This window comes from Bactrocera oleae, chromosome 3 (assembly GCF_042242935.1).
Source record: "Bactrocera oleae isolate idBacOlea1 chromosome 3, idBacOlea1, whole genome shotgun sequence".
NCBI classification, from domain to species: Eukaryota; Metazoa; Arthropoda; class Insecta; order Diptera; family Tephritidae; genus Bactrocera; species Bactrocera oleae.
In genome coordinates this window covers 70024396-70049770 of record NC_091537.1, presented here as the reverse complement: position 1 = coordinate 70049770, position 25375 = coordinate 70024396, and the positions used below count along the sequence as shown (strand labels likewise).

Here is a 25375-nt window from a genome sequence, read left to right as displayed (position 1 = left end):
TTCAATAATTGAACTGTCCAACTTTCATAATAATATTACCATCAACAAATTAGTTTAATCAGTAGATGTTTTTTGTTGCAATACATATAAATTGGGGTTCCCTCCGGTGACTCAAATGTTGTGGAGTTAAATATTCGTCAAATTTATTGTTTTAGCACTAAAAAATCATGCTTATACAAGTACACGATATACATTACATTATACATTACGCTGTCCGTTATTTCCCAAGTTGATTTGTTTTTTTTTTGCAGTTTTTACTCTAAAAAAAGGATCTAAGCCCTTTATTATAGTTTTTATCTTCAAAGCAAACAAATCTACAACCTCGAATTATTCTAATACAAAAAAGGTCTTAATATATTTTTTTATAGAAACATTCCTTTAAAAGTTATGATCAAATGAACTATATTCATATAGTACACCATGTCGTATTAGCAACACAGAATGTAAAAATTGTTTACCTGATGAACCCACAATATATGTATATTCTTTTATCAGAATCGCTGAAGTTGGTCGGGTAGGATATTAGCCAAAGCTCCTGCGAATGAAATTACTTAAAATAAAAGCATCTAGATATATACATGTAATTTTCTGAAATCGTAATTTATTCGATTTTTCTGCAATAAATATTAAAACTAATTCTTATTGTTGTCGAATTCATGGTAATTGTGTACATATGTAATTTGTATATAGTTTGTACGAACATATATAATATAAGTATAATAAAAAATTTATGTTTACTTATGGTATATGTGAATGTGACTTTTTTTATGCATATCTTTTTTATGATCATAAGTCATATTCATAATCAGCATCTATGAAAAAATGTTTAGTTTATTATGCATATACATATGCAAATTTTACGATTTCCATTTCACTTGATTTTTTTTTTTTTTGTGATACATGCTTATTGTATTTTAATGATTGCATTTAATAAACAAAATATGTTTAATTCCGCTTGGTAATTAATGCAAAGCAATTATTTTTATTTTTTAATACCTCATCCAACAAAAATATATAATTAAAAATTATAGCTTTATTTATAATTAACAAAATTGTCTTTCATTTGAAAATAAGGACTGTTTTTAAAAATGATTCCACAATTATATAGTTTTAAACGAAAATATTGAAAATTTACAATTCATCTTCTTTTTTTCAGTATAATGCTTTTAGCAATTCGTCCTTAAGCAGAAATACACTTGAAATTTTCAGCTATTTATTCACTGGACATCAAATATTTGTTATCACTACCATCTTACATTTGATTCTTCCTTATAAGGTTGGATATCTCTTACGACTGCCAAATCTTATTACTTTAACAATCAAATTCTATTTTTTTATTTCTTTGTCATAATTTTTAAGTACTCCAATGCATTTTGCGCAGCCTGCTTCTGGGCATCAGCTGCTGTTGACCCAGAACCATGGCATACTCCGACCGGCAAAGTTGAGAGCTGAACCAAACATTGGCATTGGTCTGTAAAGGTTTTCTCCTCTATATCAACGTAAGTAACTTCAAATTGATTTTCATTGGCAATCTCCGATAATAATTTAATATAATCAATTTTTGGACCTTTTAAACAAGTTTTCTGCAAATATATGAATAGAAATTAAGCGTTTTAATATTGATTAACTTAAAACATTTATCTACATATATGACATGAAATAATCCTAAAACCTTCAAACGTTTTGTCTGAATATCGAATTCTTTATAGTTACAAAAAATTTTGTTAGCCTAAACTTTAATAGATATAAACCAAGCTTCAAACAAAAGAAGAGAAAACGTTAACTGCGGTTGCACCGCAGCTATATATCTTTCAGCTATAGTAGTCCGATCTGAACAATTTCTTCAGAGATTATACCAAATTCCGTGAAGACATCTCGATAAATATAAAAGTTTCAATACAAGGACTTGATTCGTTCAATTTGTATGACAGCTATATACTACATATAGTGGTCCGTTCCCACGACAGTTGGGTCTACTTAACCGGAACGGACCCGGATTTTTTCCGGCCAAGGACTGTCATCACGTCAGAATTCTGCCGCTACAATAACAACATATAGTGGTCCGATATTGTAGCACCACTTAAGTGTTAATATTTAATTTTAATGAAATTTAGCATACGAATTTTTTTTTTGCATTTTTATATGGCAATTTTATGCTTTATCTCTAATGGCAGGTAATTAAACTGTTTTTGATAGAAAAAAAGTTAAAAATGGAAGGAGTATGCAAACCTTTACATCATGATGGGCATGTTGTGCCGTTAGTTTTACTTTGTATAGTGTAAACACATATGTTCTTTTGCACATGAACTTAAACAGCAAGAACTATTCTTTTTAGTTGCAGTTTTTTGCAAGAAATTCTTTTACCATGAGATAATACATCATAAAGAACTGGTGTGGAGCCTATAATATGACGAACACACGTATCTTATGAACTCACCTTTACAGTTTCACACTCTATATTACACGTAGAAATTTAATATACTATAAAAATGTTATTTAAATGATTCAATCGTGCATTTAAAAGCTCACTGAACAAAATGTTATTGGAAAAGAAATTATCATATCACTTTTCTCCCAATAATGCAACAATATAATGTTTATATAAGCATCTCACCTGCAACTTCAATAATTTTTTTCCGGTAGCATTTTTAAGTGTTTTGTGGAACTGTGAGACCTTACTACTATGCTGGCTCGTTAATGTAGGCACAGTGATATCTTTCAAATCACCATAATAATTAGAACAGTTACGATTCTGTAACGAGAAAGCGAAATGTCAATTCATGGGTCAATTGTTGTTATTCTTACTGCTTAAAATATAGCCCAAATAATTTGGGATATAAGTTTGCGGAATGTAAATCCATAGTCGGATATAAACCGGTCTTTCCGATTACCTATACCCAACTATTGAGAACACAACTCTCAACAATTGTTTAATTGTATGAGGAAAACATCAGCCAATTGAATTCTTTAGTAATTAGTAATTTTTTTTACAAATTCCATATGGTGACTTGAAATGTATCAGCGAATTATTGAATTTTGTATAGATACTTCTCACATTTGACATAGCACAGAAATTTTCACTTACATCACCATCCAGATCGACACGCATTGCTTCCGATATTTGATTGTTGTCCAATGGGTTTTCTTGTAAACGCGTCCACATTTTATGAGCTGCTAGACGTTTGGCAATTTTCTTACTTTTGCCTTTTCCAACTTCACGATAATTAAGAATAGAACAGGCGATTGTGAATAGACGTTCATGTGGTAAACCGACTTCAGTTTCTGTCTCATAAGTTGGTGGTGGCCAACGACGAGACATGCACATCTCCTGCAACCATCCAATGGGGTTCCCAACTATTTTATCGGCGCCACTATAAAAAAGCAATTGCCATAATTAGAAATGCGTTTTTACCTATTTAAACTAGGATGTGAAAACGTACTCGCCACTTCCAACTGCATTTGCGTTGGCTTCATTGGCTACATTTGTAGCTGTAATACCACCAGTTGCTGTACCAATTCCAACGCCTGCACAAGCTTGGCCTGCGTCAGGCAGCTGTACTCCAGTTAACTTATCTATTAATGCACGTGCAGCTGAATGTTTAGCCTCTTTCTTGGAGCGTCCAGCGCCCATTGCTGTAAATGGAACATCCTTGTCGTTAAAAGCGACACGATAACGAAATGTAGGCTCATGAATGGCGCCCTCGATTTGCACCAACTCATAATTAGGAGTTATTCCACGCCGACTTAAGAGCTCTTGTAAAATGGAAACCGGTGTTTTCATAGCCAGTCCATTGCTATCCGTCTGAAAGTGGAAAATCCTTATTATATCCATAATACAAAATGTAAATAGCATTTAAAAAAATTTATATAGTTAAATTTTAATACGCAAAATGGTTAGTGGAGTCTAAAATTTTTTCATGAACTTATTTGTCAATAAAAAGGATATGTCAATAACTCCTGCGTTTATGAATATTTTTAAATACTTAATCGCCTTAGTCAACAACTTTTCCAACTTGAAAATATGTATTATAATAATAACTAACATATATTTTTAAATTGTCCTTACCAATCTTAACTCCTCAATAGCTAATTTGCTGGTTGTGGCAGTCAAATCTGCCATTTTATCCTTTTTAGACTTCATGGGTCTCGATCCTAGCTCAATTTTTGGAGTTTGCATATGACCGTTTGTAATGTTATCCAAACTGGTAAGCACTGACGGTCCAAGATCATCATACTGACGTCGTGGTGCAAATCCAGCCCGTTGTTGCGGTAGATGGTCATTTCCCTGTATATTATCCATTTTATTTTTGTTTTTTTTTTGTAGTTTTTATTTTGAAGATAGCTGGAAAAAAATAAAAAAAATCACACACACGTACAGAAAACAATCAACTAAGAAAAATCGATATTCTGAATGTCAGTTATAGAACAAAACTTGTCAAATTTGTATAGCGAATTTATATTTTGTTGGTGATAAAAATATCTAATTACCTGCCTGTTGTGATTTGCACTGATTTTTATTTAAAAATAAATTATAATTTGCATTAAATTTATCTTCAAATAAAGAGCAGCAAAATCCTTCCCCACGAGACGTAGAGAAAAAGTGAACTTAAACAAACATATATCAATGTTCCTATTGTTAATAGAAACGAAACATTCGTAACAATATAGAGTAACCAAGTAAGCAAAAATGAGGCAATTTTAAGAGATTAATAATATATTTGTCATGTTAAAACGCCTGAATGAATCCCATTAAATGAATGTATATAATTGATCAACATATAAAAATATATGTATATATTATTATTAATACAGTTTTGCAAATGAACAGTTATTTAATGAAAGCAAACATGTTGAAGACAGCAAACTTATTCCAATTACAACTTAAATTGTACAGAAAGATAGAAATATTTTTATTTATACCGATTTGAAAGCTATTCATTTTGAACAATTATAGAATAAATAATAAAGTCTGTCTAAATATCGTCGCTCTAAATGCGTTGTTATGATATTATATGGTATAAGCGATAGAATTTAAATATCTCATCTGTACTTTCCCACAGGTATACTGTATAGTGAACATATGAGTTTGACATTTACGTACAGTATGCATATATATATTCCCAGAAATTGCACCGGCTTAATATTTACAAATCCCTTAACCCCCTTTACTTGACTTTACATAAAGGCAGCGATAATTAAAAAAATGTCATATAATCATATTCATGTGTTCAAAGAGGTGTATGTATACTCGGTCCATGAACTATTATTGTCAACTTTGTAGTCATTTTTTATAATAATAATGGTTTTCAAATAAACATTCTATAACCTAAGATACCTAATAGCATACAAACCAAAAAAAAAACGTTTTTAACTAACATAAATGTTCGCTATAAGTATTTCCTTTATTGTTTATTATATTAAATTTATACAGAATGCTTAGAAATTTGCGCAACGTTCATAATTGCGTTGTATTTCTACGGATCGTATGTGTGTTTACAATATCTAAACTTCGGGCTGATAAAAATATTAGACATATTTCCCCATTACTACTGTTACATAGAAGAAAGAACACTATCTCAATGAAAAACTTAATAAACAATAAACAGTTCATATATGGGAATAAGTTTCTAAATGTATGTGTAATAATTGTATTATGTGAGTTGTGTATTGATAGCGCTTGACTTAGTCATCACTAAGAAAATCATCATCTAAATTCACATCTGTTGTATCAATGTTATCGTCCAATGTTACTCCCTCAATTTCAAGGTCTAACTCATCGTCAATGTCATCACCATCGTTTGCCAATCCATCAGATGATTTATTTAATACAGATGCGGCAGCAGAAGTGGTAGCAGAGGCGTTTGTTGGTTCAATAGCAAAGTCATCACTTTTCTTATATGATTGCGCTCCAGGCTTGCCGTTACCTTCAAATACTCCACGTTGCTCTGCAGCATACATTTCTTCGATAGGATTGCGTTCAATATTGAGTGGTAGTTTGCCGGCAGATGTAGCTGGCAACTTCTCTGACTGTGTTTGTTGTAGAAATTCTTCGGCGCGTAAAGCCTCTCCAAGACCAGGGAAGAGATTTTCGTATTTAGCTGGATCAGCGAGAGATTGACCAGCTTTCTCATTGAATTTGGCCAACTCTTCACGCCAAAGTTCCACTACACGGGACATTTGGCTGGGAATGTACGTACGCGCAAAGAATGCTGCTTCGGGTAAACGATTCGTCTCAATTAAAATGTCCAAGCAACGTTGTACATCTGCTCGAACAAAGGAGGAGAGGAATGCTATATTGTGGCGACCTTGATTTGAACTGCTCTCAGCAACTTCCTCCAACATTTTGTCATCACCTGATGATGTGGCTAACAGTAAAAGACCACTGAAATCATTCGCCTTCTGCATGCACTCTTTTACAAGCTGCATGTTATTTTTACGAGAGGCAACATCAGCTAATTGTGACCACTTTTGAGGATTTTCTGCTTCGCGTGCTAATTTCAAAGCAACCTCCAATTCACCGATTTGCAATGCCAGGTCGAATTTATGATCAGGATCTGTAGAGACTTGTAATGCCTGTGGCTTAAAGCCTTGCTTTTCCAAGAAATGTGCGACACGTGTGCGATGTTCTTTTGGCACTGTGGGCAATACCAGATCAGCCCTTTCGAAGTCACTACGCATAACAGCAGTTTGGTATTCGAGTACAGAAAGTAAAAGTGAAAATGAGATAACGTTCAGTTCCTTATCACCCAAATACAGTCGGTTGTCTTTTGGTACATATCCAAGTAAATACATTGTTCGATCCAAGTGAGATATAGTAACGATTTCTCCACCAACATAGTAATTAATACGATTTACAGAATTAGTATATATAAAGCAATCTCCAACCCAAATACCCGTTTTTACGACTTCGTTGACTTCCCCTGAAAAAACAATGGCATTAAAAATGTCCACAGTTTATCAAAAATATATGAATATTAAGTATTATACAATATCGTACCTAAAACATCGAAGGCGCTTTCGATACCGTCGTCTTCGAGCCCTTGCTTGCTCTCTAAGGCAGCCGCTATGGCTGCTGTGTCTATAGACAGAACAAAATAAGATTCATCGGTAGCAAGACACACCAATGTGCCAGCTTCATTCCAGAATACATGTCGTGGTTGCACTTCAATACGTCGCACCAGCTGTAGTGTTTCCCAGTCATAAAACGCCAATCCAGATGATGTTTTAACGCCGAATAAATAGCCTCCATATATATTTTCGGCGCCATATTCTGGTGTGAAACTTTTTCTTTCCTTAAAGTTGCGGAAAAGGCGTACTGTTCCATTATTTTCTCTAATAGCATACTCATTACTCTCCAGAGCCCAAACGAATTCTTGAGCGGAACCAAACGCTTTATTACGCAAAGCCATAGATGTGTATATTATGTATTCGCCATCACCACATACGACCACAAAACGACCATTTGGGTTGTGTGCTATTGTCTGAGGATAGATTTCACATGCTCCCATATCCTTAACCGCAACCGGTAAACGCTCTCCATCTTTGATTTCAGTATCATCAGCCATTGCTTTTAAGTTAACCTGTAAAATAATGTATATTTATAAGTTATGCTATATAAGTATAGTTAGATACTTACTTGTTGCATTTCAGAGTGCTTGGCCCAAATTATTTTCGATCCAATTACATCCATTGACATTGCTGGTTCTTCCCGACCTACTTTTATTATGATAGATCCTTCATCATACCCAAGGGCAACGTTATTACTGCCCCGCATGCATGCAATTGTCCAGACACGTTCAAATCCATAGTTAAGACAAGTTTCCAAGCGGTAGGTGCCTGAGTGCCAGATGCGAACTGTGCCATCTTCGGAACCGGTTAACACAATAGGTAATTCCGGATGAAAACAAACAGCAGATATATTTTGAGCATGTCCCTCCAAAGTTTGAACACACGTTTTATTTTGATAATCCCAAATCTTCACAAGTCTGTCATCTGCACCGGAAATTAGATAAGGTTTATCACCTCCATGGTAGTAGTCGATACAGTTTATTCCTTTTTCGTGCCCTTCAAGGGTGAAGTTGGCGAAGGTTGAACCGAGTTGCCAAACTTTTACCGTTCGATCAAGCGATGCCGATGCGAATGTGTTATTATCTTTTGGATTGAAAACAATCTGCATAACGTAGTGTGTATGCCCCTCAAATACACGTTGGCATGCCCACATTTTTTCCCAATTCCACAATTTTATAAGCATATCATCTGTATTCAATTATTTACTATATATTTTTAATATATAAACATTATAAACAACATTACATACCGCTGCTTGTCAGTATTAGCGGCTGTGTAGGGTGTACCGCAATGCATCGTAGATAATCCGAGTGAGCCTCGAACGAATGGAGCTTTTCAAGAGTGTTGTAGTTAAACACTCGTATTTGCATATCATCTGAACCTGTGATTAGCCAATTCTTTCTTGCCACAAAACGACCGCAACGCACCGGCACATCACACACTTCAAAATCTTTTACCAATTGTTGGTTTTCATAATTCATAATGTGTACGTGGCCATTGTAAAGTGCACACAACATCCATGGCTCTGTCGGATGAAGATCAACACATTTTACGCGATCCGAGCGTGAAGTTAAACGACGTTTTATGTCTAACTTGAGAGGCATTATGTATGAATAATATTATTAACTTTAGTGTATTAAATGTATATGAAATTGTCATCAACTTTACTAAAACAACAGAATTCTAATTTTCTTTACCACTTGCACATATGAGAAAATCGGATGACGTTTCCTTGTAAAGATTACTGTCAAATTAGAACAACGAAGTTGCCATCATTATATCTAGTTGTGACACAAGGTTCATTAGATGAATTCATTTACAAAAGTTAATATTTTGAACGAATCATTTTCTGGTATACATAATACATAGTGTTATATTTATCATTTTACTATTACGCATTTGTATTCGTTTTTTCATTTATTTTATGGAAATTGGAACTATAATCAAGAAGTAAGGAAGACTAAGTTCGGGTGTAATCGAGCATTTCATACTCTTGTAACTTGCAAGAATCAAAGCCAGCGAAATTCCTTCAGATGCTGGCAAAACTTTATATTAAACAAGTAAGGAAGGGCTAAGTTCGGATGTAACCGAACATTTTATACTCTCGCAAAGTCAAATAGTATACTCGTTTGAGATTTCTTTGTGGATTGGCTGATATTTTCGGTAGAAGGTCAACTATAGGCACTGGGGTCCACATATTTAGTACTTAGGGGCTTAAACAGTTTTGGTTCGATTTAGACAATTTTTGGCCACAAGGTGGCATACTTTAATCGCATTATTCACGCAAAGTTTTATCCCGATACGGTCATTGTTGCCTGATTTGCATAGTGGAAAGTGAAATAATCAGATGGAATTTAAAATGGTGTTATATGGAAAGTAGGCGTGGTTGTAGTCCGATTTCGCCCATTTTTGCACTGTGACATAGAAACATGAAAAGAACGTTACGCACCGAATTTGGTTGAAATCGGTTAAGCAGATCTCAAGATATGGGTTTTCACCTAAAAGTGGGCTGTGCCACGCCCACTGTCTAATTTTGAACGCGGTTCCTATAAAGTCATCTATACCAGAGATAAAATTTAATGACTCTGGCGTGTTTAGTGCTTGATTTATCGCGCTTTTAGTAGTTTTTAACAGTACCGTTATATGGGGAGTGAGCGGAGTTGCCACCCGATTTCAACTATTTTCACACCGTCAATAGAAGTGCTAAAAATATTTGCTTCCAGTGAATTTTGTTATTATAGCATTAGCGGTTTAGGAGATATGCACATTAAACCTATTAGAGGCGGGACCACGCCCACTTTTTTAAAAAAATTTTTAACTGCAGATGCCCCTCCGTAATGTGATCCCGTGTACCAAATAACAGTCTTGTATCTTATTGCGGAGCTTAGTTATGGCAAGTTATTTGTTTTTGATTAATGGCGTTTTGTGGGCGTGGCAGTGGTCCGATTACGCCCATCTGCAATACCAACCGTCTCACGGTACCATGAAACATGTCTACCAAGTTTCATAAAGATATCTCAATTTTTACTCAAGTTAGAGCTTGCACGGACGGACGGACAGACGGACGGACAGACGGACGGACGGACAGACAGTCACCCGGATTTCAACTCGTCTCTTCATCCTGATCATTTATATATATATAACCCTATATCTAACTCGATTAGTTTTAGGTGATACAAACAACCGTTAGGTGAACAAAACTATTATACTCTGTAGCAACAGGTTGCGAGAGTATAAAAATGGTAAAAAATTAACCATCCATTATTCGATGAAATCGTGAAAAATTACAATCAAATTTGGTATCTTTCTGACTTATATTAAAGGCCAGAAACTTAGACTTAGTTTTATAGATATATCAGTTTGCGTCAGCTAAAATTATATTAAAAACATCTTCAAATGAGATATTTGTATGTGATATTAACTCGATCAAAGCGGCTAAATTTAATATATTGAGTTGATGTGGAAAACGTCATCCAGAGGATCGGAATTCATTATATTAAGAATATGAGATTTAGACCAAGGTATAGACCAATTCGATTGTAATTCAGCATTCCCAGGGTTTCATTAAGTTACCTCACATATTATCACCAATCTAAAAGGAGTAAAGTCAGCCGGATGTTCGAAATCCTGATATTATATAGGGGTAAGGTCTAGTTTTCACCTAATTTTAGACAAAAATATACACTGCTATTTGATAAACACGCTCCCTCACTTTTTATTGAGACATCTCACATCAAGTATAGACTCGATTCCACATATTTTTGGCATTCAGACATACTGTTATTAGCAAAGGGTTCTCTCAACTATAGGCACTGGGGTTCACATATTCGGTACCTAGGGCTTGAACAGATTTAGTTTGATTTGGACAATTTTTGTCATAAGATGGCACACTTCAAAAGCACTATTCGTGCAAAGTTCTATTTCGTTATATTAATTGGTGCTTTATTTGTATACTGGAATGTGAAAGAATCAGATGGAATTTAAAATTGTGTTATATGGGAAGTAGACGTGGTTGTCGTCCGATTTCCTCCTTTTTCGCACTGTTACTGTAGAATATTACGCACTAAATTTTGTTAAAATCGATCGAGCAAGTCCCGAGATATGTGCTTAAACCTAAAAGTGGGTGGTATCGTTAAATTTTGATACCTGTACCTATAAAGCCCTCTTATGTCATCCTGGATGTCTCTGATTCATTTGGTTATTGATTTATCGCACTTTTAGTAATTTTTATTCAAACCGTTATATGGGGATGGGTATATCATCCGATTTCACATATTTAGACACTATCCTAAGAGGGGTAAAAGAATTTTGTTCTTTTTATTCGTTTGGAAGATATATACATTAAACTCAAACATCAAACCGCAGATGCCCCTCCTTAATGTGATTCGTTGTGCCAAATTTGAGTTCTCTATCTTCATTTACGGCTTAAATATGGTACTTTATACGTTTTTGATTAACGGCGTTTTGTGGGCATGGCAGATTACGCCCATCAACGAACTCCCCCTCACTTTTTGCCAAATAAAATGTGTATTAAGTTTCATTAAGATACCTTAATTTTTACTCAAGTTATTGCAGACAGACGGACGGACAGACGGGCAGACAGACAGTCACACGGATTTCAATTCGTCAAATCATCCTGATTATTTATATATATTTTGTATATAACCATATATCTATCTCGATTATTTTTAGATGATACAAACAACCGTTAGGTGAACAAAACTATTATACTCTGTAGCAGCATGTTGCAAGAGTTTAAAAATGAAATAATATTTCGTAAGAAAAAGCGCGCTCTCTACCAAAACAGCCTTTAAAATAGAATCATGAACTAGAACTTCAAAATATGTGAAGATGTTAAATAACTGACTTACCATTTCATCTCATTGAAAAAATCTGGCAACTATCATAATGGAAAGTGGAATATAAATGGGAACAATTTGTTCCCCTTTTTATATTGAAAAGAAGAAATTAGCCGCGAAGTATCAAATAATAACTGAACTTTTAATATTTTTTGAGTGTGTTAATATATTAATTTAAAAAAACTCGTCAATATTTGGGGACTTTGTAAGTTTATCATTTTGTTTTGTTATAGTTTTGGGTAATTTTCATATTAATGTGATGGCGCGCCATGCTAATATTGCCACTCAAAGTCAAGCCTCTAGTATTTGGGACCAAACTCAAAGTCAACCAATGGAGAATATCATTTGGGGACGTCTGTATGGGAAGAATATTAAAATGAATTCTATAGGTAAGTTTGTAAGTGATATAATTAATAAAAGAAAAATGCAATAAGTAAAATCTTTGAAAATTGCCTATATATATTGCGTCTTTAAATTCCCAACTAAATATTTACGGAAACTATCTTTTAAACATTGATTTTGTAACTGAATACAATTATTTCATTATTAGATTTAAATATCGATGAATTTGCAGCTGGCAGAGGTGAAACTTGTAATTTAATGTTAACTCTCGACTATTTGCCAGAAAAAATTCTATATCGCATATCGAAGGTACATTTTACATTGAAGCGGGAAAATTGTGGTATTTCCAATCCAGTTTATATTGAAGTAAGTTATAATTAGTATGCTGTTTTTTATTGTTATTTTATTTATTATTTTAATCAAATACATTTTTTTTATTATAATCAAATTTGTATTATAAAGGACAACTCTCGTAATGGGACATTTATAAATGGTGAACGAATTGGGATGAACAAAACGAGAATTTTGAAAAACGATGATGTTATTTCTCTTTGTCATCCTACGAACAAAGGTAGTAGTAATATAATTATCTTTTATAATAATATATATTTTGCTTTTTGTGTTTAGCCTTTGTATTCAAAGATTTGTGTCCAAACGAAGCATTAGGCTTACCTAAAGAAATCACATCTACTTATTATGTGAGTCGCAAATTGGGTTCTGGTGCTTGCGGGTTGGTCCGTTTAGTTTTTGATATACGTTCATGTGAGCAGTTTGCAATGAAAATGGTTAAGAAAAATCTACTAAGCGAAAGTAGTGCTATCAGTCGTAAAAAACCATCAAATTCCAATGACCCTGAAAAGGTCCTTAATGAAGCGAACATAATGAAGAGTCTTTCTCATGTAAGTGGAAACAAAAAAAATTTATATACATTTGTTTAATTTACATAATAAAAAAAAACTATCACAGCCCTGTGTTATCAAAATGCATGATATATTGGATAAGCCAGACTCTGTTTATATGGTGTTGGAATTTATGAAGGGGGGCGATTTACTGAATCGAATTATAACAAACAGAAATCTCTCAGAACCGATATCCAAATTATTTTTCTACCAAATGTGCCATGCTGTTAAATATTTGCACGATAAAGGTATACTTTTACTAATATTATCTTTTATATAAATATAGTATAATCTATCATATATGCACTTAGGTATAAGTCATCGAGACTTAAAACCAGACAATGTATTACTGGAATCTTCGAACGAGGAAACTTTATTAAAAGTTTCCGATTTTGGTCTAAGTAAACTCGTGCAAAATGATTCCGTCATGAAAACGTTGTGTGGAACCCCATTGTATGTAGCACCTGAAGTGCTACAAACCGGTGGACGAGGGGCTTACACAAAAAAAGTTGATATCTGGAGCCTTGGTGTTGTTCTGTTTACTTGGTAACATTTTATTATTATTTTCATTATTCTTCAAATATTTACTTAGTTTCTTCAATGTATATTTTCTATCTAGTCTAAGCGGTACTTTGCCTTTCTCAGACGATTTTGGTACACCTGCTAGTGAACAAATAAAGCACGGACGTTTTCGCTTTAGTCATCCTACATGGAAAAAGGTTTCTCAACGTGCTACTACACTTATAAAAGAAATGTTGGTTGTGGACCCTAAAAAACGGCCAAAGATTGATGATGTTCTGAAGAGCAGTTGGCTTAAAGATAATGAAATGTTACGTAAAGCTAAGGCATTAATGCAGTTAAATACAATGGACATTGATGAGGAAGAGGAAAACTTTTTACAACCACCTAAAAAGCGGGCCAGGAGATAAACTATTACTATTTGTTTTAGGTATGTATATTATGTTTGTTTAAGCAAGTGTATTTTATGAACTGTTTTCAGTGTAATCTGTGTATCACAGAATTAATTATTTCTTATATTATTGTCTAAGAAAAATGTATTTTAATTTCATTTAATTAATCAGTGTTTGAAATATGATCAACGCAAAGTGATGCTATATACGGCAAATGATACTTTAATTTGAAATACTTAACTTGACATGCATGAATTGTTTGATATTACTTATTGCGCCATATCTATGAATAAAAATAAGAAAATAGTTAAGTTTTTTGTTAAAGGCTATTAATATGCGTTTTTATGTTTCGTTAATACTTTTTAAAACTATACAAAAAGTTAGCTTTAAGTTATACAATATTATTTGTGTTCAAGAAAATGTGTAGAAAAATGTCATTCGTACAGTTGCTATGAGTGTCCAGTTCTATACACAATTCAATGTGGTTGAATTCCAATATAAATTGTCATTAATATTTAACATGAGATATGCAGACTAAACGTGATAATAGGACCTGTGTGCATTAATCTTAATACATACACAACTTGTTTGCATATCTTGATATACAATATTTAGATGTATTAATATTTGAATGTACAAAACAAAATTACATATATTAATAAACGAAAGTGACTTTGAATTCTTGACATATTTGGTGTGGGCCACTTAAAAACGTCCCAATAAAACAACCTTTTTCAAAAGTAAATATATAAATTGAATTTTTAAGTGTAAAGTCGATTAAAATGTTTATAAGTAAGTAATAATGTAACTAAAATGTAACACAGCGATTCATTATTTAGCAAACCTGAATGAATTAAAAAATGTTTAAAAACTTTATTTAGATTTTTATTTTGATGAGATTATCAAAATCGTCGTAAAACAAAGAAACGTGCGTTATGATATACATTTATAATTAATAAATATTCGGTGGTGATTTAACTGCGATTGTAACGATTACCGTCGCCACGGCGTACAACATCTTTATATTCATCCATGCGGCGCATACGCTCTAAGTATTCTGGATCATCGTTCTCAATTTGAATCTCCTCTACAGCCTTTTCTTGATCCTCCTTCTCATTGGGATCTTGAGCAGCGGCTAATGCCTGTTCACGATTCATTTTCGCCACCTTCTCTTCATTAGGGAAAACTCCTTCGCGTACACGTTGATCGTAGAACTCATCGACAGTCATTACTGGCAAACTTGGATAGCCCGCACCGAATACCGCCTTTTGTGCAGAGTTACGAGTAATAATGAACGGTTGCATAGGTTTTTTCTTCGGTTGTTGCGAGAGATGATGATGATGATGATGTGAATGTCCAGCTGTCTCTGAAGTAGATGTTGCTTTGGCATTATCGAAATGCTCATTAGATTGTGGATATTTGATATTATCGAAATGATCATTAGATTGTGGAGCGCCTGAACCATGCATTGTACGCATTTGTACCATTTTTTTTTCTAATTGTACGCTATCCAATTCTTCAGTGGCATCGATAATACTTGTGTTGAGTAGTTTTAAGAAAAATTCTCTACGTACTTCATCATCAACACTTTTATTGCGTACAGCAAGTTTCATTTTCTTTACAAATTCATCCAACTCTTTCTTTTTTCTGAATTGTGCAAGTTTGTCATTGCGGGCATGCGCTGCACGCATTAGTTGAGCTAATTCATCTGTATTACTACCTTCTGCTGCTCCAACTGTATTCTTTTTATGCTCGTCACACAGCTCATATTCTTGACAACGCTGTAAAAAGTCTCTGAAAATATATCCAAAGTGAGGATAAATTCACTGTTTTTCTTTTTGTTTATGACTTACTTAAAGTATACTTCAGCAATTTGAAGTACTTCCCCCCGACTTTCATGTTGAAGTTTTAGCGATATTTTACCCAAATAAAAAGGAAGCATCAGGTATTGCAACGAATCAGTAGAAACTTCATCAATAAGCTCATTGGGACTGAATAGACCAATCTGATTTACAACAGTTGTGGCTTCTTCAAATTTCTTCATAGTGGCTTTAACTTTGCGCTATAAAAATATCAATTAAAAGTGCCGGCAAAAAGTTAAGAACTCGTACTCACTTGATATTCTGCGGAGTTAAATGGTAGAGAAGTTTCTTCTAATTCCTCGAATCCTTCCCAGCCCTTGGAAAATATCGTCTGCAAACTTTGATCACCATTTGCTTGTGTATCTTCACTAACTTCTTTTTCCGACATAATTTTTTAATATTATTATTAAATAAACAAATAATTAATGATCGAGAAGTCCGTTGTGCTTATGTTTTTATTTGTTATGAAAATATGTGAACGCAAATAATTTCAGTCAATGACAGGGCGTGTTAAAAATTTATTATACAGTCGTACACATTTTTCGGAAGAATCGGAACTAAAATTATTTGACTTTTTTAAATTCTAGTAATTTTTTTATTGTATTTAATTATTGTTTTTATTAGGGAGTTATTAGTGCTACATAAATTAAGTGTGTTATTGATCACGAATGTAACAGTTTATATGGTTCACCCTGTGATACATATCGAGTTTGTTATCGCAGAATATTGACGTTTGATGAATTTTATTTGTTTACAAATATATGTTCTAGATTAGCCTCCAAAACACTATAAAGTTCAATAAGCTAAGTATATACTAAAAAATAAACTTTTACCGGTATATATAGTAAAACTTTGTAGTTCTGAAAAATGGGCGATTTTGATTCTGATGAAGAACAATCTCAACTTGAGAAATTGCGTTACGCTAAAATACCGCGAGGTATGTTTGTTAGTGGCTGGGATGATGATGCGGATAACCTAATTGAGGAAGATAAAAATCCACAATGTAAGTTTATGATATTAAATTAAGTATATCGTTACTTTGTAGTAATAATATATACATATTAGCCAGTATAGAGCAAATGATTCTGTGGGCAGTAAATGAAAATAAAATAAATGAGGTCCGCAATGTATTGAAATTGGATAAAGCGATCGTTTCTACAGTAGACGATGACGGTTATACTCCATTACATCGTGCGTGTTATAATAATTTTATTGACATAGCCAAGCTGTTACTGGAATACAAAGCTGATCCTAATGCGCGAACAAATATGGGTTGGACACCATTACATTCAGCCTGTAAGTGGAGTAATGCAGAATGTGCTGAACTGCTGCTGCAACATGGATCCGATGTAAATGCGAAATCTGATGGGGATCAAACACCTTTACATGTAACCGCAACTGTTTCTAACTGTCGCAATACTTCTACTGTGTTGTTTATGAATGAAAATATAAATTCAAGAGCTTTAAATAATTCTGAGGAAACTGCTGAAGACATTGCACGGCGAACTGGTTTAACATATCCAATATTTGAGATGGGTCACCCGGCTTATGAAGTTGAAACTGGTATAATAGATTAAAAATTCGTTTTGACTAGCAGAAGTAAGCATTAAAATTTGTGTTTTTATTAGTTTATGGTATATATATAGTATATTATAATTTTTTATTTGAATGAGATGAGAAACGATCTTTTCGAAACATTTTTTTAATATTATATGTAAAAATTATTAGCATACGAAAATACTATTAAATAAACGATCAATTAAGAGTTTTAACCCGCTTGTGGATTTCGCAAGAAGTGCTCATAAAATGATTTGGTATAGTCAACCATTTGATCCTGCATTGCCGCCGGAACAAAATTTGGATTACCTTGACCACCCTCGATTGTTCCTTTAGCGGTATAACGCATATAACTAGCAACTGTTGTCTCTGGTGGTAGCACGGCACCGTCCTCTATGATGCAGCAATCTTTAAGCGCGCAACGTCGGCCCTGAGCAGAGTTAAAGGTATTATTAAGTATTTAAGAAATTAAATTACATTTCACTTCAAGCCCTCACAATAATTGCATTCTTTCCTATATACACAAATGAGCCAATAGAACTCGCCGACACAACTGCACCTTCACCAATAAAAACATGATCGCCTATATGCATAGGGAAGAAAGCGATACCTTTGCTGAATTGTTTGTACGGCGGGCGGATGACGGCATTTTTGCTTATAACACAATAACGACCCGTACGTACATTTGCCAAATCACCACGAATTATCGCACCGGTTTGCACAACAACTTTTCCATTTAGCACAATATTTTGTGATCCACATAGGACGGTCTGCCTGCTGACCTTGTTCCCAGAAGCCTGTTAATGGGAAATATTTATGTATTTTTCTGCTTAAGCTAATTTAATTTTATATAATCTACAGTTTCCACATATTCATCTTTGCTGTAATATGTATCAACGATTTCCATTTAAAAAGCAATAATTTGTGGAAGGTGCGCCCTTTAATTGTTTAATACTATTCCAAATTAGCCTCTTTTGATGACGGACTCAACAGCTGTTTTTGCTTTCATGAAATACTTTTAATTCTTAATTGTAAATGTTGGCGGATGTCAAATAAAAGGTAAGCAAAAAAATAAATAATAAAATGGTGTTTAAAGCAGAGAACATATTATATACGTTCTCTGTTTAAAGCTTTTAGATTACATTAAAAATTAAATTATAGAGAACCACAATTTAAATTGAATTAAAATTTCAATTTAATTTAAAATATAATTTTTAATACAAGATGTTTGGGGTTAAAAATTGAAAACTTGATTTAATAATTTAAAAGTAAAAGTTGAAAATTTTGAAATACATTCGTAGTTAGTCGTTTGGAAGGCTTATATTGAAGAACAATAACTCAATTGAAACAATTACTGTAGGCCTGTATGTAAAGCTTATAATGTATGTAATAGGTAACAAGCTTATAAACGCAAGGATTGAAATCCAGCAAGTCACGCCTACTGAAACTTCAATACAATCAGAGAATTAAAGCAAAACGCTATCTTATTTTGTACACGCAAAAGATATGGATTCATTTTAAAAATTAAGGAGGGAGTAGGGTTATTTCGTTTAAAACAAAACTAATATTTATGACTTTTTTGGTAAAACAGTTAAAACCTTTTTACTATGACTTTGAAAGAATATTCTGTGAAATTTTTATGCAGAAATATTAACAAATATGCAAAATCGAAATCAAAATTTTTCACTTTTTGGGAATACTTTGAAGGAAAAATAGAATTCTTTTGTGAAAAAAATCAGTTAATTTGTTATTGTAAATTGAAAAATTATAATAAATTTAAAATATCCAGCGTTATCTTGTAAATTATATATACATAGAAATAGTGTTAGTATTATTTTAGACATAAAAATTCGGAAAAACAGTTAACAAGTCTTTTCCTTCTTGAGGGCATATTTTGATCACATTATTAAATTTTGGAATAAATATCAGGTCTAAAAATCATTTTGTCCAAATTTTGACCTCCTTTAATAACAGAAAAAAGCTTTTCTTAGTAATTTGTGCATAATAAAGTGGCAGCACTGCTAGTTGTCAAATCGGCAAAACCTTCCGTGAGATAAAAAATTCTTTGGATATTGTGGTACAAGTGCATTTTTTGGACTAACATTAGTCACAATTGACATATTTTCTTGCTAATCGTGTAGACGGCCCAGAGTCCGCGATTAACTTTCTTTAAAAACGTTTAAAAGTATTACAAATATCTTTGCATTTATCAATTTATACCAACAATGTCTGAACGTTATACATTTGGAGGCTCTTTGGCATCAATAACTTGCCATGCTTGGAATAAAGATCGCTCACGTAAATATTTGGAACTCGAAATTTTTTTATTATTAGTCATTAATTTATGAGTAACTTTTTTGTATTTGCTTACTATTATTTCAAATAGAAATCGCCCTTTCGCCCAACAACAATGAAATTCATATCTATAGTCGCGAACGTAATGATTGGAAGTTGTCTGATGTGCTGAATCAACATGATTTACGCGTAATGGGCATTGATTGGGCAAAAAATACGAATCGAATTGTAAGCTGCGCTGCTGATCGGAACGCTTATGTCTGGTCACAAGGTGATGATGGTAAATGGAAACCCACTTTGGTATTGTTGCGTATCAATCGTGCAGCTACTTGTGTTAAATGGTCGCCAGCCGAAAATAAATTCGCGGTTGGCTCAGGTGCACGCCTTATATCGGTGTGCTATTTTGAGTCTGAAAATGACTGGTGGGTGTCCAAGCATATTAAAAAGCCGATTCGTTCAACAGTTACTTCTTTAGATTGGCATCCAAATAATGTCTTACTTGTGGCTGGATCAACCGACTACAAGGTAAATAAATATATTTTTATCCTGAACAAGGTATATAATATAAGTTTGCCAAGTTTTTAATACCCAGAAGAAACGTCGGAGACCCTATAAAATATATCAGTGACGACTCATGTCCGTCTGTCCGTCTTAAAGTCGGTATTTTCGCGAACTAGTCACTCATTTTTTGAGATATCGATCTGAAAACTTAACGATCTCTTACAAACTGAACGATCAAAGTTAAATTCTAGATGAAAACTTTTTTATTTGAAAAGATATCATAACGAACTTTTGCATCGATAATATTAAAGGCTACAATAGAATTTCCGAAATCTACAAATTGTACAAATCGGACCACTATGGCTTATAGCTGCAAACAAACTTATCGATAAAAATAAAACCTTTGTATAGAGAACATTTTTAGTTAACAAGATATCTTCACGATGGCATGGGTTATTGTCCAACACAGCGGTTCAATCTCATACCGATAAAAATCAAGTTTTTGCATGGAAACTGTTTTTTTATTTGAGAAGGGTATTATCGCTTCTGTGCAACCGAAGTTAACGTTTTTTCTTTTGTTTTTAAATTTTACGGCTGTCAATAATATATTATATATTCCAGGTTCGCGTATTTTCAGCTTACATTAAAGACATTGAGGATCAACCAAGTCCAACACCTTGGGGCAATCGCATGCCATTAGGAAATCTCATGGCAGAATTTAAAAACTCAACGAACTCAGGTGGTGGCTGGATAAACGATGTAAACTTTTCGGTTGATGGCAATAAAATTTGTTGGATTGGTCATGATAGTTGCATTAATGTTGCCGATGCAACTAATGGCAACGTAGTTGTACGTTGCAAAACCCAGTATCTACCCTTCCTTTCTTGTGTTTGGATATCGCCAGTGTCCATAGTTGTGGCTGGCCATAGCTGTGTTCCATTGGTGTATACATTGGTTGATAATTCCAAATTGGTGCTAACGGCTAAATTAGATAAATCACAAAAGAAAGAGTCTAGCGGTATATCCGCTATGCGTATCTTCCAATCGTTGGATCGTAACTTAAGAACTGAAAATTCTGATACTAATGTTGATTCAATTCATCAAAACGCCATAACTTGTATTCGCTTGTATGCTGGTGAAAAGGAAAATGGTAAAAAAATAAGCACATCTGGTGTTGATGGTCAACTTGTTATATGGGATATTGATAACGGGTTGAATAATTCCATGAATAACTTAAAAATATAAGCTTTAAAAGCCAAAACGTATACTTGTGTTTTTCATATACATATATATATATTAAATTTCTTAAATATAATAAATTTGAAATTTGTTAAATAGATTTCCAAAAGTTACAACATTTCGTCTTTAAATTGTAGGTTGATCTCGATCAAAATATTGAGATATCTTCTTGTAAAACTTAAAACGTTAACGAATTACCTTATAAAAAACCAGGCTACCTTATAAGTATCACGATAGTCGGCTCTACGTAACCGAAACTGAGCCGGATTTTTAGCAGTAGCAACATAAGATCGTTCTCAGAGCTATTAGGTCTACGTAATTGGAATGCACCTAGATTTTTATCCATCCGAGCACTATCAACTTAGCTGTATTCCTCAAAATAATTAGGATTTTTTTCTGCTATTACAAAAACAAACAATAAGAACTGAACTCGTATAATCTACTAGAAGACATCGAATCATTCTGAGCTCTCTCAGGGGCTGAAGAGGTGGACCATGAACTATCTGCGCAGTCCGTATTATTTCGAGGTAAAAACTCTAAGTTAAGAAGAAACAAACAGAGGGTTCCGCAGTGTAGTGTTCTCTCCTCGCTAACTTCTATATCTCGAAATTCCTCAATTACAGCATTTCTTGGGCCTCCCATTATATGACAATTAACCTACGCCTTTCCACCCTAAGATCTGGATAACTGGTAAAACAACAACAAAAATTGTCTCGTCCTAACGTCCATTAAGCTTCTTTAGCTAAAACTTGAGGTTTAATAGCCTAATATTGTTTTGTCTTAAATCATAAGCGATTTTATGAATTGTTGGAAAAGCTCAGTTTCCGCTTAAAACCTCTTCCGCACAACATTTAAATATTCAGTGTATGTCAATTGTGTGTTTCGAACCTATTAATCGCCGACTCGTAGTCATCCAATCAATCAACCCACACACCCACAGCAGTCGCCCTTCTAGTATGTGCATCTAGCCTGAACTTGGAAGTTTAAAGTTTTTCTCAAGGTCAACTACAAATCCGGAAAAATTTACGGTAAATTCATCATAAATTCTAATTAAATATTTTATAATGAGTGGTTAAAGTCAAAAACCGGTTAATATTTAGTTGAACATTTTTTAGACCAATCAAATCCAATTCATAGTAAATTTGGCAGAATTAAATTGCAAGTTACGTACTGACATGCAAAACCACAACTATTATATCAACGCACATATTTATATATGTATTTATAAAGAATTACATTTACTCAACGTCCTTGTAACAGTTAAAGGCTGATAATTAGTACACATGTTCCATTATGAATGTCTCAGTGAAAACGATGAAGTCAAATACACACTATACATACCTACATAGCACATAATTAAATATAATTATAATGCTATACGTATAATTATTTATTAATATACCACATAGGTTGTAAACGTCATTTGCTTCTAAGCTTCTGTTAACAATTTGTTTATGTTCATATTCACTCACTTTTTTAAAGCACTTTAATTCTGTTATTCGGATTTACTTCCGCAGATTAAAATAAATGCATATCGCATACATACACACTCTTATTAGTATATACATGGATGTATGAGTAAAGAGATACAGTCCGAAATACAGTGGTGTAAGTGGTGGATGTTAAGTGGATAAAATTTATTATCGACACATAAAAGATCGTTTTGGAATAGAGTATGTTTCTATGCTTTTTAGTCCGACACCTTGATGTAACTTACATTGTCTTTCGGTTTTATATCATCGTATGCTTTACCAAATCTAGAATGATAGAGTCGTACCAAAAGACATGAATCTTTTTTCGAAACGTTATCGAGGTAAAGGTCGCAAAAGAGATGCTTGACAACGTAGTTGAGGACCCTGCTTTCAGCAAACTCATCATTATTGGTGACGGGACGTGGGTTTATGAATATGAAGTCGAAACTGTCCTACAATCCAGCGAATGGCGCTCCAAAAATGAGCCAAACTCGAAAAACCACGCCAAAGTCGGTCAAACTGTCAATAAGGAATACTACTTAGTCGTTTTGAAATGTCTACGTTAGGCGATTCGTCGTAAAGGACCGGATTTGTAAGCAGAAAATTCATCGATTTTTCACCACGATAATACTCCGTTACATTCTAGCATGATTGTGACTAACTTTATGGGCAAACATAAAACGAGACTCATCGCGCAGTCACCGTATTTGGTAGATTTCATTCCCTGTGACTATTTTCAGTTATCAAAACTGAAAAACCCGCTTCGAAGAACACGCCATGAGTCCATTGAAGCCTGAACAAGTCATTCACTGAAGGCAATGAAGGCCATTCCACCAGAGACTTATAACAAATACTATATGGGAAATGCAAATCTTTGTTTTTGCCAGTCCGGGTAAAATTTCATCAGGTGTTAAACGATATGGAAGTCAATAATCTTGTTCAAAACAATATCATAAACACAAATAAACTACCAAGTATGGATGGGCGAAATTCAGCTACCATTGTATATTTTATACTCCCGTAATTTAATTAAATTAATAGTAATTTGTTTGAGCAAAACTTGATGACAAAAAATGCAACTTATTACCTATTTTTATCTCTCGATGTAAGCGATATAAACTCAACAAATGCGACTAAATCCAATATATTAGGTACATGAGTGAAAGGAAAGCACCAAACCTCAGTTGATGATAATACCTTTTGGACAGGGAACATCTATTGTTTATATTTTTCAGCCACGGAAGCTATTCACTGGTTTGAAAGACCTATTTTTTTTTCTTTGTGTAAAAATGGTGGTACAGTACTTTGATTGATAATCTTCGACAGTACGAACATGTCCATATTTGTCGCGAATAGAATTTTTTTGTTAATCTCTTAAATCCGTTAATCCCCCGTCTAAGATTTTCGAAAAATCTATAATTTTTTTGGTTTAAAGAATACTAGGGGTGCTAAAAACACTTGCCTTACTTCCTGAATAAAGGCTCTAGAGTGACCTTACCCCTTAAGTATATCTTTATAATATCATTTTGCAACAAAATATGAAGTAAAGTCCTTGATAAGATATTAATTAAGTTCCGTTATTTTACTTGATGAGTTATTCGTTAAACTCAAATATACTTCAATGGGTCATACATATATGTACCTTACAAATTTGCCAGTTGCTCGTGGGGCTTCCTTGATGATCCTCAAAACTTGTAAAACCACTTATCAGAGCGTAAACACATTAGAAAAAAAGAAAGGAAGTGTATATATGTATATAGTACTTGCGCGGTTGAAGCTTACCTTAACTAACCGCTACATAACTAACACCTTCAAATAATATGTGCATACGATCATATATTTGGTGTGATTGTAAAAAATATAATAAAATTGAAAGTAAACGCCACATGAACTTCTGCACTTCTCATGCAACGGCGGAAGAAGTGAGGCAACCCAAATACAGTTGGGGGAAAACCCGGCACGAGAAAATTGTGACCAATTAATTTTTGCTTATAACGCATTCTTATTTCTGACTAATTCACATGCGTATATATTGATGTGGCTTCCTTTGAATGAACATATGTAGGTATGTTTTTACAAGTCTGCCGCAACATTATTAAAACCGATGTGGTGCGGTGCTTCCCTTTGTTTAAGGTGAAAATTGTATTGACTAATTTAAGTTATTTTTGTTACCGTTAATTAGCAGCACAGTAACAACATACATATGTTGACAAACGTGTTTAAAATATTTATTGTAACAAAAAAACAATTTAATTTGACCCTCTCAAATGTACATATGTATATGATGGAAATTTGCGCCGGAATGTCTCGACACAGCTGATTGACACACCCATCAATACAGATATGTTAAGAGGCTTGTAAGCGAATCAG

The 25375-nt window shown here is 33.6% G+C and overlaps 7 protein-coding genes across 9 annotated transcripts; 3 read left to right on the top strand and 4 right to left on the bottom strand.

The window, feature by feature from the left end:
- Positions 1-573: 573 nt before the first annotated feature.
- Positions 574-4645, bottom strand: loqs (loquacious). 2 transcript variants are annotated; one of them, XM_014233274.3, is made up of 6 exons: positions 4489-4645; positions 4067-4342; positions 3441-3802; positions 3086-3371; positions 2615-2752; positions 574-1583 (listed from the first exon to the last, which is right to left on the bottom strand). In XM_014233274.3, the coding sequence occupies exons 2-6, from the start codon at positions 4298-4300 to the stop codon at positions 1335-1337; spliced, it is 1269 nt and encodes a 422-aa protein (XP_014088749.1). In that variant the 5' UTR covers positions 4301-4342; positions 4489-4645; the 3' UTR covers positions 574-1334. The 2 variants fall into 2 exon arrangements, with proteins under 2 accessions (XP_014088749.1, XP_014088758.1); XM_014233283.3 differs by lacking the exon at positions 2615-2752.
- A 738-nt stretch (positions 4646-5383) lies between these two features.
- beta'COP (coatomer subunit beta') lies at positions 5384-8805 on the bottom strand. Its single transcript, XM_014235009.3, has 4 exons — positions 8318-8805; positions 7637-8256; positions 6998-7580; positions 5384-6920 (listed from the first exon to the last, which is right to left on the bottom strand). The coding sequence occupies exons 1-4, from the start codon at positions 8670-8672 to the stop codon at positions 5683-5685; spliced, it is 2796 nt and encodes a 931-aa protein (XP_014090484.3). The 5' UTR covers positions 8673-8805; the 3' UTR covers positions 5384-5682.
- A 3226-nt stretch (positions 8806-12031) lies between these two features.
- On the top strand, positions 12032-14758 carry lok (ovarian-specific serine/threonine-protein kinase loki). 2 transcript variants are annotated; one of them, XM_014234368.3, is made up of 8 exons: positions 12032-12316; positions 12478-12635; positions 12732-12840; positions 12897-13168; positions 13236-13416; positions 13480-13714; positions 13788-14117; positions 14251-14758. In XM_014234368.3, exons 1-7 carry the CDS (start codon positions 12187-12189, stop codon positions 14095-14097), a joined length of 1395 nt encoding a protein of 464 aa, XP_014089843.1. In that variant the 5' UTR covers positions 12032-12186; the 3' UTR covers positions 14098-14117; positions 14251-14758. The 2 variants fall into 2 exon arrangements, with proteins under 2 accessions (XP_014089843.1, XP_036217810.1); XM_036361917.2 differs by having other exon boundaries at positions 13788-14758.
- A 184-nt stretch (positions 14759-14942) lies between these two features.
- Positions 14943-16471, bottom strand: Tap42 (immunoglobulin binding protein Tap42). The gene is made up of 3 exons (XM_014234379.3): positions 16195-16471; positions 15933-16141; positions 14943-15873 (listed from the first exon to the last, which is right to left on the bottom strand). Exons 1-3 carry the CDS (start codon positions 16327-16329, stop codon positions 15054-15056), a joined length of 1164 nt encoding a protein of 387 aa, XP_014089854.1. The 5' UTR covers positions 16330-16471; the 3' UTR covers positions 14943-15053.
- Positions 16472-16611: 140 nt separating this feature from the next.
- Positions 16612-17713, top strand: Ankrd49 (ankyrin repeat domain-containing protein 49). Its single transcript, XM_014234402.3, has 2 exons — positions 16612-16944; positions 17007-17713. Exons 1-2 carry the CDS (start codon positions 16809-16811, stop codon positions 17516-17518), a joined length of 648 nt encoding a protein of 215 aa, XP_014089877.2. The 5' UTR covers positions 16612-16808; the 3' UTR covers positions 17519-17713.
- Positions 17526-18520, bottom strand: DCTN5-p25 (Dynactin 5, p25 subunit). The gene is made up of 3 exons (XM_014234441.3): positions 18358-18520; positions 17996-18295; positions 17526-17928 (listed from the first exon to the last, which is right to left on the bottom strand). The coding sequence occupies exons 1-3, from the start codon at positions 18403-18405 to the stop codon at positions 17710-17712; spliced, it is 567 nt and encodes a 188-aa protein (XP_014089916.1). The 5' UTR covers positions 18406-18520; the 3' UTR covers positions 17526-17709.
- Positions 18521-19510: 990 nt separating this feature from the next.
- On the top strand, positions 19511-21649 carry Arpc1 (Actin-related protein 2/3 complex, subunit 1A). The gene is made up of 3 exons (XM_014234390.3): positions 19511-19796; positions 19885-20318; positions 20916-21649. The coding sequence occupies exons 1-3, from the start codon at positions 19724-19726 to the stop codon at positions 21537-21539; spliced, it is 1131 nt and encodes a 376-aa protein (XP_014089865.2). The 5' UTR covers positions 19511-19723; the 3' UTR covers positions 21540-21649.
- Positions 21650-25375: the final 3726 nt, after the last annotated feature.

Coding starts and splice junctions, on each gene's coding strand:
- Ankrd49 (XM_014234402.3), top strand. CDS start 16,809: ATGGGCGATTTTGATTCTGATGAAGAACAATCTCAACTTGAGAAATTG. Junction 16,945..17,006: donor GGAAGATAAAAATCCACAAT/GTAAGTTTATGA, acceptor TATACATATTAG/CCAGTATAGAGCAAATGATT.
- Arpc1 (XM_014234390.3), top strand. CDS start 19,724: ATGTCTGAACGTTATACATTTGGAGGCTCTTTGGCATCAATAACTTGC. Junction 19,797..19,884: donor TTGGAATAAAGATCGCTCAC/GTAAATATTTGG, acceptor TATTTCAAATAG/AAATCGCCCTTTCGCCCAAC. Junction 20,319..20,915: donor CTGGATCAACCGACTACAAG/GTAAATAAATAT, acceptor TATATATTCCAG/GTTCGCGTATTTTCAGCTTA.
- DCTN5-p25 (XM_014234441.3), bottom strand. CDS start 18,405: ATGGAAATCGTTGATACATATTACAGCAAAGATGAATATGTGGAAACT. Junction 18,296..18,357: donor AAGATGAATATGTGGAAACT/GTAGATTATATA, acceptor TCCCATTAACAG/GCTTCTGGGAACAAGGTCAG. Junction 17,929..17,995: donor TAGGAAAGAATGCAATTATT/GTGAGGGCTTGA, acceptor AACTCTGCTCAG/GGCCGACGTTGCGCGCTTAA.
- lok (XM_014234368.3), top strand. CDS start 12,187: ATGGCGCGCCATGCTAATATTGCCACTCAAAGTCAAGCCTCTAGTATT. Junction 13,169..13,235: donor TAATGAAGAGTCTTTCTCAT/GTAAGTGGAAAC, acceptor AAACTATCACAG/CCCTGTGTTATCAAAATGCA. Junction 13,417..13,479: donor TAAATATTTGCACGATAAAG/GTATACTTTTAC, acceptor ATATGCACTTAG/GTATAAGTCATCGAGACTTA.
- beta'COP (XM_014235009.3), bottom strand. CDS start 8,672: ATGCCTCTCAAGTTAGACATAAAACGTCGTTTAACTTCACGCTCGGAT. Junction 8,257..8,317: donor GCTAATACTGACAAGCAGCG/GTATGTAATGTT, acceptor AATTGAATACAG/ATGATATGCTTATAAAATTG. Junction 6,921..6,997: donor AAGCGCCTTCGATGTTTTAG/GTACGATATTGT, acceptor TTGTTTTTTCAG/GGGAAGTCAACGAAGTCGTA.
- loqs (XM_014233274.3), bottom strand. CDS start 4,300: ATGGATAATATACAGGGAAATGACCATCTACCGCAACAACGGGCTGGA. Junction 3,803..4,066: donor CTATTGAGGAGTTAAGATTG/GTAAGGACAATT, acceptor TTCCACTTTCAG/ACGGATAGCAATGGACTGGC. Junction 2,753..3,085: donor GTGTCGATCTGGATGGTGAT/GTAAGTGAAAAT, acceptor TTCTCGTTACAG/AATCGTAACTGTTCTAATTA.
- Tap42 (XM_014234379.3), bottom strand. CDS start 16,329: ATGTCGGAAAAAGAAGTTAGTGAAGATACACAAGCAAATGGTGATCAA. Junction 16,142..16,194: donor TTAACTCCGCAGAATATCAA/GTGAGTACGAGT, acceptor ATATTTTTATAG/CGCAAAGTTAAAGCCACTAT. Junction 15,874..15,932: donor ATTGCTGAAGTATACTTTAA/GTAAGTCATAAA, acceptor ATATATTTTCAG/AGACTTTTTACAGCGTTGTC.